Source organism: Peromyscus maniculatus, chromosome 18, assembly GCF_049852395.1.
Source record: "Peromyscus maniculatus bairdii isolate BWxNUB_F1_BW_parent chromosome 18, HU_Pman_BW_mat_3.1, whole genome shotgun sequence".
Classification (NCBI taxonomy): Eukaryota; Metazoa; Chordata; class Mammalia; order Rodentia; family Cricetidae; genus Peromyscus; species Peromyscus maniculatus.
In genome coordinates this window covers 39,619,770-39,631,653 of record NC_134869.1, presented here as the reverse complement: position 1 = coordinate 39,631,653, position 11,884 = coordinate 39,619,770, and the positions used below count along the sequence as shown (strand labels likewise).

The 11,884-nt window shown below is 38.3% G+C and overlaps 1 protein-coding gene across 3 annotated transcripts in view; it reads right to left on the bottom strand.

Moving 5' to 3' along the window:
- Positions 1–321: 321 nt before the first annotated feature.
- The window catches only part of Zfc3h1 (zinc finger C3H1-type containing), a 55,849-nt gene continuing 44,286 nt past the window's right edge, over positions 322–11,884 (bottom strand). For all 3 annotated transcript variants that reach the window (XM_006988969.4, XM_076553923.1, XM_016007383.3), the window contains 11 exons: positions 11,073–11,178; positions 10,796–10,994; positions 9,845–9,939; positions 5,235–5,345; positions 4,869–4,973; positions 4,589–4,754; positions 3,605–3,705; positions 2,345–2,446; positions 1,655–1,694; positions 1,336–1,398; positions 322–1,205 (listed from right to left, as the gene is read on the bottom strand). In XM_006988969.4, the coding sequence (XP_006989031.1) occupies positions 1,068–1,205; positions 1,336–1,398; positions 1,655–1,694; positions 2,345–2,446; positions 3,605–3,705; positions 4,589–4,754; positions 4,869–4,973; positions 5,235–5,345; positions 9,845–9,939; positions 10,796–10,994; positions 11,073–11,178 (1,226 nt within the window). In that variant the 3' untranslated portion in view covers positions 322–1,067. The remainder of the gene's footprint in view (positions 1,206–1,335; positions 1,399–1,654; positions 1,695–2,344; positions 2,447–3,604; positions 3,706–4,588; positions 4,755–4,868; positions 4,974–5,234; positions 5,346–9,844; positions 9,940–10,795; positions 10,995–11,072; positions 11,179–11,884) is intronic.

Here is an 11,884-nt window from a genome sequence, read left to right as displayed (position 1 = left end):
CAGAAGCCAGCATGTGTCTAGGTAGCTAACTCAAACTACAGCTGAAGGACATTAACTATGTTTTGGAGAACACCTATCTCCATTAATTAAGAGGTCATTGTCTTGTCTTGTCTTGTTGTTGTTGGGAATGTGGAAGAGTTGCAGAAGACAGCAGTGGTTTCACGGGAAGCATCCCTATCTCCTACTTCAACCTTTTCCCACCAGAGTGAGAAGTGAATAAAGACAGCAACATTTTACAAAAGTTAACTTATATTAAAAATATTTTGTATGTCAACAATTTAATACTACAAAGTAGTACGTCAATACAAAGCAGTTCAAATATTAACTTCTTTAAACTGTTAAACTTTATTATAAATTAAAATTTCTTTACAAAAAAAATTGCACATAATATTTGACCACTCTTAGGTTCTGATGCACTGGCATTTGCAATAGTTTCTTTAAATCTTCAAGTTAAACAGTCTCAGCAAGGAGTCCAGAACGTAGGAAGGGCAATAAACAACCCTGCTAGAACATTCAAGTGCAACTAGCAGACTTGTGGCCATGGCAGTTACACTTTCCTTAAGATGGACTGCTTACGTGTGCAACCCTGAAAGGAAGAATCTCAGAGGTTTAAAGAGGAGGAACTAAAAGGGGCTGCCTGCTCCTTTCCTGTAAACACGGCCCTGGAAACTAAATCCCAAACAAGAAGCTCTCAGGCATCAGAGAGTGTCAAGTGGATCAGGAGTAGCACAACATAAAGGTAGGGAAAGGAAAAAATGAAACCAAAACAAAGTCAAACGAAAAGAAACATCAGTCGCTTTGAGGAGCTATACTTACGTACATGATGTTAGAGAATCTGGCAGGGCCCAGAAGCAGGCCAAACAGGAAGTTCATTTATCCATTCCAAGAGTGTCATTCATGTTCATTGCTTCCGGTTTTAAGGACAGGATATTGTAGGGAACTTGATATGATCAATAATGCTTGTCTGTCTTACACAGACCTTAGCCAGGGATCAGCCTAATCTTGAAGAATCATTCAAATAATTTTGGCAATTATTATAAGGGCTTAGAACTGACTGCACCCAGTGTTCAGTGATTCTTGCTTTCTGTTTTGTTACTGTTTAAATTTAAGAGCTCATTTAGGCTGACTCCAATCTCTTGGCACTTGGAAACTAGTTTTCTCAGGTTATCAGTTTTACCTCCTTCTGATGCTTCAAACAAGAGTTGCTGTAAAAGACAGGGAAGCATAGAAGTAAGAGATAGCTAGATTTTAAGCATTTACCACATCAATGGATATGGCACATGCAGAAAATTTATAGGAAAACGTCAAGATAAAATAAAAGATAAAAAGCATTACATCTTTCCATAGTGATGCACAAAGAGGTAACTTCTGTAAGGCTCTCTGATATAAACGGTGGACCTATAAGATAGACAGACACACCGTCATCAGAACACATGATGGACAACAGCTTCCCAATCCTGTCCAAGTAAAGGTGGAACTTTACAGTACACTAGCATTCAAGTCAAAACTACTTGTCTTGGGCTTTTGAGGTTCCAAGTAGAGTTCTGAATGTTAACTTCTATCTTTAGTCCTTTTAAAGTGAGGCCAACAAAAGGGGCAGAACAGCTAAAAGGGAAAAGTGGCCCATCTGATAATTCAATAACGGATGGCTTACCTCTTTTTGTCCCTTTAGAACAATCTCAGCAGCAATGGCTCTAAGGGAAAAAAGGAATATAGAAAAGGGGGAAAATTTGTATATAGCTTCAAACAAAAGAAACACCACCACTGGTAGAACACTGATTGTGGGAATCTGAGTACAAAACTTCCTGAAAGTAACAGGCTAAACTTCCAAGGAGAGTAACCTATAGTGAAAAGAAAAATTCAACAATTTTTATCAACTTTACAAGAATAAACAGACCAGTGTTTTTGAACATGAATAAGATTCATGGGAGGGAGGGGGAAAGAAACACAACTGAAAACTAGTTTAAAAAAGACCTGGTACTAATATCTTTAAAGTAAGAGAGAAACCAGCCTATAACAGGGAAAACCCTACAATTGAAAGATGGTCCTAAAGTGTTAGACACACTTACTTGTTTGATAACAATATTGTATTGTTATATAAATGTTCTCACTCATTAAAATGATATTATCATTATTACTTTTTTTAAGATCGTAGGAGCAGCTATTAGCAAGCATTTTACTCACTCTAAGTATTATTAAACTACAGCAAGTGCCCCAAACAACTCTGTATTGGATCTGCCTAGGAGAGGAAGGGAGGAAGATGCTATTGCAGATTTACCTGTCTGGAGCAACCCTTACAAATAAAAGCATAGCTATAAAAACATGTACATGATTGTTGCATTACATTTTCCAGGTGGCCAGGCATGTTGGGATATTATATGTAAACATCTTGGCTTGGAGTTTCAGAATCTGAACATTGCTTTCTTCCCATTCATGTTGAAGTAGCCTGTAAAGCACATTCAAGAAAATGAACAAAGCATTCAAAGTATAGGGCACCCCAAATGCGCTCTATAACAGAATGTATGACAAGGTACAAAGGTTGGTAGGTTAAATCCTATCAGGGACATTCACATATCCCTCAATACACTAATGCAATTTTTAAAAATATTTTTCCTTCATAGAGCATACAGCATATTGAATATTTCCGAGACTAAAATGGAAATATAATGGCTAAATGTCAAGCTCTTATTCTCATGGTGGGGGGAGGTAACAGGGATAACCATAGGAAGAATGTACCAAAACAAAAGGAATGTGGTTGAACCACAATTAAACTACCTATGTTCTACAACGCTTATCCTAACAGAAACTAGATACAATCATATTTTCTACTTAACATGCTTATCAAAGATAATTTTATTTAAATTTCCACCATTAGTTTCTGAAGATTAACATGGTTGGCATGAAATTTAATTATTAGCCATGAACAATATAGCTAATTTTCTCACAAACTTAAGCCTTTGGATTATTTCTCAGAGTTCTATTATATATATCACAGGCATCACAGTATGGAGAATATACTTTAAACCACAAGAGACTATCCAATCAACACCTCGGGTATCTTGTGGTAAGATACAACCAATACAGTGCAAACGACGGCCCAAGTGGACGGACGGCCAAGCCCGGACAGGGTCAAGTACTCCACTGCTTACCCTGGCAGAGCACATGAACCACAAGGGAGTGTTCCAACATTCCCTTACTCTAACTCAATGTAGGAAAGCCCAGGTCAGTGCTTAAATAGGGTGTGAGGACTTAAGTTCAGGAATTTTGATTTTATGTCACCAATCTGTAAGATTCCATTACATGCTAAATATTTGAATAATTGCCATGAAAATCTCTTCATATTCTTCTACCATGTAACAGATTTACTGCTTAGAATGCATATATATGCTAATGACAAACAGTATATTTATAATCTACAGTTCTCTGAAATGAACAGATTTTCACATTGGCTTTTGTATGAATAACTAAATATGACTTCACAATTCTGAGATAAAGTAGTATATATATCCATGAGGAAAGGGCAGAACGACACATACCAAGTTTTCGAGAATAATTTCATATGAAGGGCCTATACTACTGAGCTGAAAACCAAAATTTTTCTTACCTCAGTGCAAGTCGAGAATTAGTTGGCATAACAGAGCAAAACCGTTCCAAGGTTTTGGAGTGCTGAGTCTTTGGAACACAGCTCAAATAAAAGAAAATGACCTGCAAAGGTTGATGGAGGGAAATGAGTGGGCAACTACAAGGCAGAATCCAGTTACTGTATGCATTTTAATGAACAAGAAGTCCTTAAGACACATGAACCAGTTATAACGTGTGATTAATTACCATTCACTTTAAATCTAAATGGGAGACTATGGTCTGAGGATGAGAGCCAAGGGCGAAGCCCTAACAGAGCCAGGAGTCTGAGGTTCAGCCCCGAGTCTACCTTTACGTGCTGCACTGCCGGGCGAGTCAAGAGGGCTAACTGTACTTGCCACACCTTGCTCATGGAATCCCTGTGAGCTATGTGTGAGTTAATGTCCAGAGTGTTTCTAGTTCCTGGGATGAAGAACGGCACAGAAGCACTACGCACAGCGCCTGGCTATCCTGTTAGTGCAGAACCATCCTGTGGGGTGGGGTGGGGTCTAAATCTAATCTGAACTTCAGAAGTAGGAGCTTTTGGCTACATTATATTGACTGAAATGAGACTGAAAGAGAATGAAGCACTCTGCTTCATCACCTATAATATACCACTGTTGGTGCATGTTAACCAGGTCTTACTACTATAAATGTAAACAGCACCTCGTTCCTGTAATATACCACTGTTGGTGCATGTTAACCACGTCTTACTATTATAAATGTAAGCAGCACCTCATAGCTGCATTTGCTGACTTCTACAGGGCCTGACAGGGACCCTCTTCCTAGACTTGGAAGCATAAAGAGCTGATGACGGAATGACAGGGAAAGTGGAAAAAGGAAAAGCTCTCGATGTAAAACAGTAGCTTTACTTTGCTGTCAGTGTTCAGTTTTTTTTTTTTGTTTTTGTTTTTGTTTTTTTTTTTTTTTGTTATGTACAAACATCTACAGAAAAAATACAAGTTCTTACCCGATTATGGAATTCATAGTTGGACCAGTAATCAGCACTGCTAAAAGGGATGGGGTACCGGGCAGGGACAGTAACCAAACATCTATTCACTAAGTCAGTAAAAAATCTGAATTCTTGGACTTTGTTTCTGGATCCAGCAGCTCTATTATTGGCAAAGACAAGATAACTGCCAAGAGAAAAACACTGTACTTAGCATGCAAGCAGGAACTCACCCTGGGCTCACCACCCTGTCCCACCACAGGACCGTTCTGAAACTCCCATTCAAAAGGAGGACACTTACTCCATCCAGATCTTCTGCACTATGTCAGACCTCATGGCCACCCCCAATGCTGCCTCATATGCTTCTACTGTCTCTTTAATACTTGACTGAAGAGGATGACAAAGACTGTTTAAGAAATGAAGAACATGTATGTTTACAGTTTGATTTTGTTAGGTAAGGGAATGACAATGGACATTTTAAACATCACACATATTATTACAGTAAAGTATACTTGCTCGTGTCTTTGAGAAAGGAACCAGCCTTAGCATCTTTAAATTTCCTTCAGTGACACTTTTTAATACTCCATAATTCAGTAATAAACATCAGCTATAAATATAAGATAGGCTTAACAGGTAACGTTCCTCTTCACAGTAGGTAATGTCTTACCAGTAAATCAGCCACAGATAAGGGACTTGGTTGTTAAATACATCATCATCAAAATTCCCTTTACATAAACAGGCTGGAATGTCAAGTGGTCCTGGGATATTTAAGAGGTATCTGCAAGAAGAAAATCCCTATATTGTATGAAATTATGCCTAGGCACACAAGGATTAAAATACAAACATGGATAATCTTGAATTTCAACTTAATTGAAATATTTCTACAAAATAATGAACTTTTCTAAAATCATACTTACTCAAAGTTTTACTTTTATATCAATATGAACTCTCCCCAAATAAATCTGTAATTCTATCCCCCAAATTAAACAAATCATCTAATTGAATATAATCAAAATTAAAGAACAAATAAGATTACCAAGTCATTGAAATTTCCACAAAATCTGTATTCTTATAGGGGGGAAAAGTGCTTACAAAACCCGCTATCTGAATCTTACACACACACACACACACACACACACACACGAAAGCTTACACATAACAAATAAAATATTACCTACTATCAGAAAGAGAGCCATTATCAAACAAAGTAGAGAAATGCTCTAGATTATACTGCCCCTTTTCAAAAACAGATAAAAGATATTTATTAAAGGTTCTCAGAAACTCGAACAAGAAGTTGGACTTTCACTACTTCAGCTTTCCTTCTGATGTATCTCAGTCTTTTCATGTGTAATCCCAGAGTCTCAGATTCCTCTATCTTGAAATGGAAATCTATTATAATCATCTGCATTAGATTCTAAAAGGACTTCAAGGAGGAAGGTTTTAAAAGGCTAGCCCAGCTTGTGGGAAGGCGGCAACACGGGACATCTGGAAGTTGGGTTATCATCCCACACTATCCCAGCCACTAGATTTCTACAGATTTTAGAATCCTCCATTGACTTCAAATTTAAAATACATAAAACTGTATAATCTCTACGGTAACTTCCTCAAAGTGAATGAAAACACCAAGTTAACTTTCTAAATTTATTTGAAACAAATGAAATAGTTCATACTGCTTGTCATCTTTATACTAAATGTCACAAAGAAAAAGCTGATCAAATTTACTTCCAGGTAAATATTACAGTGCCACATATTTTCCTTTGTAATTTCTGCCCATAAAATTATTTCTTTGAAGCTGGATGATGGCGCATGCCTTTAATATCTCAGCACTCAGGAGGAAGAGGCAGGTAAATCTCTGTGAGTTCAAGGACAGCCTGATCTACAGAGAGCGGTCCAGGACAGCGAGGGATACTTACAGAGAAATCCTGTCTCACGCAAACAGAGGGGGGTAGAATTATATCTTGAATATATTATGAACACTGGTTTCTACTAATTAACTGATTATAGTGTAAGCTTAAAATTACATATAAACATAAGGTGTGTATACATAAATGTAGCAATGCCAAAAATTACCTCATTTGTTGGCATTCTCCTGATATTTGATTCAAAAGACTTTTTGTTTTCTCACTATGTAGCCCAGGCTGGTCTTAAACTCACATCCTTCTACCTCAATCTCTCAAGTGCCTGGATCACAAGTGTGTGCCACTATGCCTGGCCAAAAGGCTTCTTAAATTAATCCTTGTTTTGTTTAGATAAGAACTTTTAAAAGTACAGGTGTCTTTTCCTAATTCTTGGTGATACATGATTATTTCAGAGAAGAATTTAATAAAGCAAGATGTCTCGGTAGAAAACAATGAGATGATTTAGAGGCAATCTAGCTCCAAATTTTTATTGCTACCATTTTTTATTCTGCTCAATTAAGCTAGCCTCAAGAAGATCTAAAGACCTTTGATTAGTTACCAAGGCAAAATCTGGCATCATCCCCTTCTAATCTAAACCAATTACCACCATGCCCAAGGGAAAACCAGAACACAAGTCTGTAAAGGGTTTTGTTTTGAATTAGTCCTTTGCCAAAGCTGGAAATCAATTTAATTTTAAAGGGGGGGGGGGGAGGTATGAAGGAGGGGAACTTCTGAATCCCTTATATTTTTCTTTTGTTAATTCACATTTAAAACTGTTTTGCTTGTAACTATTTAAAATATTAATGTGGATATAGCAAAGAATTTTTTTTCATTGTTGCTTTTTTGTTTTTTAAGACAGGGTTTTTCTGTGTAGCCTTGGCTGTCCTGGACTCACTCTGCAGACCAGTGTAAGCAATTACAGTTACAGTTCTCCTCAATCTTGACAAAAGGCATATTAGGTACAAAACTTTGAACTCTTGAGGAGAGGACAGCTGCTATTTTTGTTTTTACTCTATTCTTTTGCTCTTTTGGGGGGCCCGCCACCCAGCTCCCAGATAAATCACAATCGGACGCTTCGTCTTAATTATAAATGTCCGGCCTTAGCATGGCTTGTTTCTTTCCAGCTTTCTTTAAATTATCGCATCTACCTTTTTCCTCTGGGCTTTTTCCCTTTCTTACTTCTGTATATCTTACTTTCACTCTTACTGCGTGGCTGACTGTGTGGCTGACCCCTGATGTCCTCCTCTCTTTGTTCTCTTACTCCCGCCCCCCCAGGTTTCTCCTTCTACTTTTCTCCCTGCCTGCCAGTCCCACCTATCTTTTTTCCTGCCTTGCTATTGATGGTTCTGCCCTTTATTAGAATATCAGGTGTTTTAGAAAGGCAAAGTAACACAGCTTCACAAAGTTAAACAAATGTAACATAAACAAAAGTAACACACCTTAAAATAGTATTCTACAACAGGCAGCTAATGGAGTAATCTCTGTAAATTTGCCAATTATGGACTAGACATTGAGAATGTATTTTTTTTACTTGACAATTGTTCTTGTTGTATGTAGTTTAATTTTTGTTAAGGTTACTATCTCTGTTTTCTATTTAGATAATACTTGATAATAATTCTTATTGTATATAGTTTTACTATGTTACAGTACAACTTTTCCTTCTTAATTAGATAAAAAGGGGAAGATGTTACAGGAATTCTGTTATTCGTCCGCCACCCAACTGAAAAGAGCGTTTTAGTCCAAGAGGTGACTTTTACTGTGGGAATGGAGGTGACTAAGAGAAGGGGTGGCCCTTTTGAGCAGAGAAAGCCATGGTGGCAGGTGTCAGCGGTGGCTTGTGATTCAGCTCAGGTTCCCCTTTTGGTCTTTGATATTTGTGCACATATTTTGTTCAATAAACTACAATAAATCATTTTACAGACCAGGCTGGCCTCAAACTCAGAGATCTGCCTGCCTCTGCCTGTGGAGTGCTGGGATTGAAAAGTGTGCACCACTACCACCCAGCTAAAGAATTTTTTTAGAAGGTGCTAAAGTTATAAGAATTAATTGACAAGATGTAAAGGTCCAAATTTACAAAGAAAAAATATCTGAGATAAACGAACCAATTTTTTAAAAAATCTGAGTTATTGGGAAATAGCTGGACAGAGGTTTTAAAAATCACTGGCTGTTCTCCCAAAGGTCCTGAGTTTAATTCCCAATATCCAGGGCTCTGGATTATATTAGGCCCTTTGGCTAATATAGTCAGTTCAGTTCCTAGCACCAATGTCAGGCTGCTCACAAATGCTCCAGGTCCAGGGGGATCCAATGTCCCCTTTTGGACACCTTGAGTACTGCATTCACAAACACAGCTAGACAGACAGACGGACGGATGGACTGCCCCCCCCCCCCCCCCCCCGCAAGCGCACACGCGCGCGCACACACACATTTAGAACTTTTAAAATCTTAAAAGAAAAAAATTTAAGGCTATATTAGACATAGGGCTTTCTTCTCTCAGAATAATGCAGTAATAGAGAATATCATAAATACTTTATTCTTGATTGTTTTTCTCACAATCAGCAAACTATAGTTATTTTTATAAATAAAGGTTTACTGGAACACAGCCACACCCATTACATACTGACTGAGGACTTTTTTTTCTTTACTATTACATCGATGCATTGGAGTAATAAAATGTTCTGGAAACCTGAAGTATTTTCTGGTTCAAGGAAACAAAACAAAACAAAAACAGTACCGATCCCTTACAAAGCAGTAAAGAAGAGGAAGGAAGAAAAGTCTAATGTCTTCCACAAAATCACTTTCATGATCTGATGTATCTTTAAATGTTGGAACAGAGCTCTCAGCCAAGCAAGAACAGTAAATACAGAGCTACTGAGAAACTGATGGGTAAGGAAAAAAATCCTCCAAAGCTGTTTACAAAACATTTCAGAGGCTGAAGGAGGTATAAAACTAAGAGTTGTGTTTTTGATCCATTGTTAATCAGCAAGTAAAACACATTTCTTAATCAATGAGACTATCTCAGGATACATAGTTACTACAGTATTAAGCACCACAGTTAGCAAATATCAACAAGCTAAATGGAGAAGTTACAGTAAGCCTTACATTGTATGAGAAAGCATTTTCTATCTTGCCTTCATTTTTATTATTCTGTTTATCTAAGCCTCCTAACAGTTCTGTGAGCAGGTTCAACCGCTAAATAATCAGCCTGAAATGCAATCAACCAACAAGAACAAAACATCTTTCCACTGACCTATATATTCTCTCTCTCTCTCTCTCTCTCTCTCTCTCTCTCTCTCTCTCTCTCTCTCTCTCTCTCTCTCTCTCCTCTCTCTCTCACTCACTCACTCACTCAACAAATCAAATCAAAATTTGTGCAACTTACCGAAATAAATCCATGTTACTATACTTCTCAAACCCAGGTTTAAAGAAGGATGCAATAAATTGCCGCAAAAATGGAAGAAGATTATCGCCTTGGTTCTATTAAAAAAAAAAGGAGTGACACATATCGGTCTTATAGTAACTGATGAAAATGTTTGAAAGCCTTTCTTGAAAAATCATGACAAAATTATACTTCTTGGGCAGATGGGAACAAAATGAGTAAGTTTAGGACACATTCTCACGTCTGGAGATAGATGACTGGTTCTAACTGTCAACTTGACACAATCTAAAACCACCTGGGAAGAGAGTCTCAGGGGGACTGTCCAGATGGGTTGACCTGTGTGGATGGTCTTGATTGCGACTTGCTATGGGAAGCCTCAGTCCACTGTGGATGGTACCATTCTCAAGGCAGAGGATGCTGAACTAACTGTGGTATGGACAGGAGGTGAGCACGAACAGGCACACATGCACATTGCCCTCTCTGTTCCTGACTGTGAATGTATGACCAGCTGCTTCACACTCCTTGTGCTGAAACAATGGACCTGACCTGGAACTATGAGCTAAAATAACCCACCTTCCTCTAAGCTGTTTTTATCACTTTTTAAAAAAATCATAGCAACAGAAATGAATTTGAAACACCTCTGAATTAAAATCAACTAGCCATTAAACAATGTATCTAATATTATCCCAGGCTCCCAATTCATCCACTAAGATCTTAAGTAGCAACTGAAACGGATACTTTGGGTATAAATGAGTAACAGTTTGTGCTTTTGAGGAGTTCACAGACACAAAGCACTGGAGCAAATGCCTTAGTAAAACTGTAGCAAACCAGGAAAATCTAGTTTAACCTACAGAAGACAGAAGGACCAATAAGGATATATTCCAGGGGAAGTCATTGGTGAAGGAATACAAAGCACAGAAACATTGTATTTTAAGAATCATGAGTTATTTTTACCTGCAAGATGAAAAACTTGCACAGATGATAAAAAATTTCTGCATTCTGGGGATTATTTTCAAACGCGGTCAGCCATACCGTTTGGGCTTTGTCATACTGATCTGTTTTCAAATATAACGCAGCAAGGGTCTCCAGTAGCTGGCAGTTTGTGGGACATGACTCCAGTAAGCTTTGACAAAGCTCTACTGCTGCCTCAAACCTTAGGAAAAGAAAGATGGCTGAACACTCTTCTGCCAGGACTGACTTTTAACCGAGTTGTTTGTTAATCGAGCCTTACCTCTCGAGGAGCTGGTACAGAGCAATCATGTTTGTGTACAGTGGAAGGCAGACCTCTATTCTTTCCCCACTGGTAAGGTTCTCATCTGTACAAGCTTTCACTGCATCTACCAGAGAACATCACAAAGTGAACCAAACATGCAGTCAATCATTTGACTATAACAACTCTAAGAGACCAAGAAAAAGGGAAGCCCTAGCCGTTCCTCCTGTCATCCTTTGCATCTCCACTTAACCCTGACCTTTACCCATGAGGTGTTTCAGGTATCACTAAACTCCTAAATGTCTATATATTACTGTCTCATACGAGATTCCACAATAAGCCATCTTTACTTGCTAGTGTCTGCAACTATCTTAAATTCCTTAAAACTCATTCCAAAAATAGAACCACAAAATTCTCTTTTAACCTTTCTCTGGTGACTTGAAAAGAGTCTTCCCCTTTGCTATTTCACAGCCACTTCAATGTCTTCCCTAAACTAGACCTTTCCCTCACTTTTAAAAAACTTATTTTTCCACCAAAAACATAAGATCAGTCCTTCAGCTGCACCTTCTTATGGAATGGTAATGTTACTCTGCATAACACAAGTATGTGCCACAGCACTCGTGGGGAGGTCAGAAGACTAGCTGCAGAGACTCCATCTCCCCTCTCATTGTGTGTGTGTGTGTGTGTGTGTGTGTGTGTGTGTGTGTGTGTGTGTGTCCCCTGAGGATGGACTACCATCATCATCAGTCTTGGCTGCCCATGCCGTTCTCCAGAACCATCTCACTGGCCCTGTTACTTTTCTTATACCTCCTCAGTCCCAGAAATCTCACTCT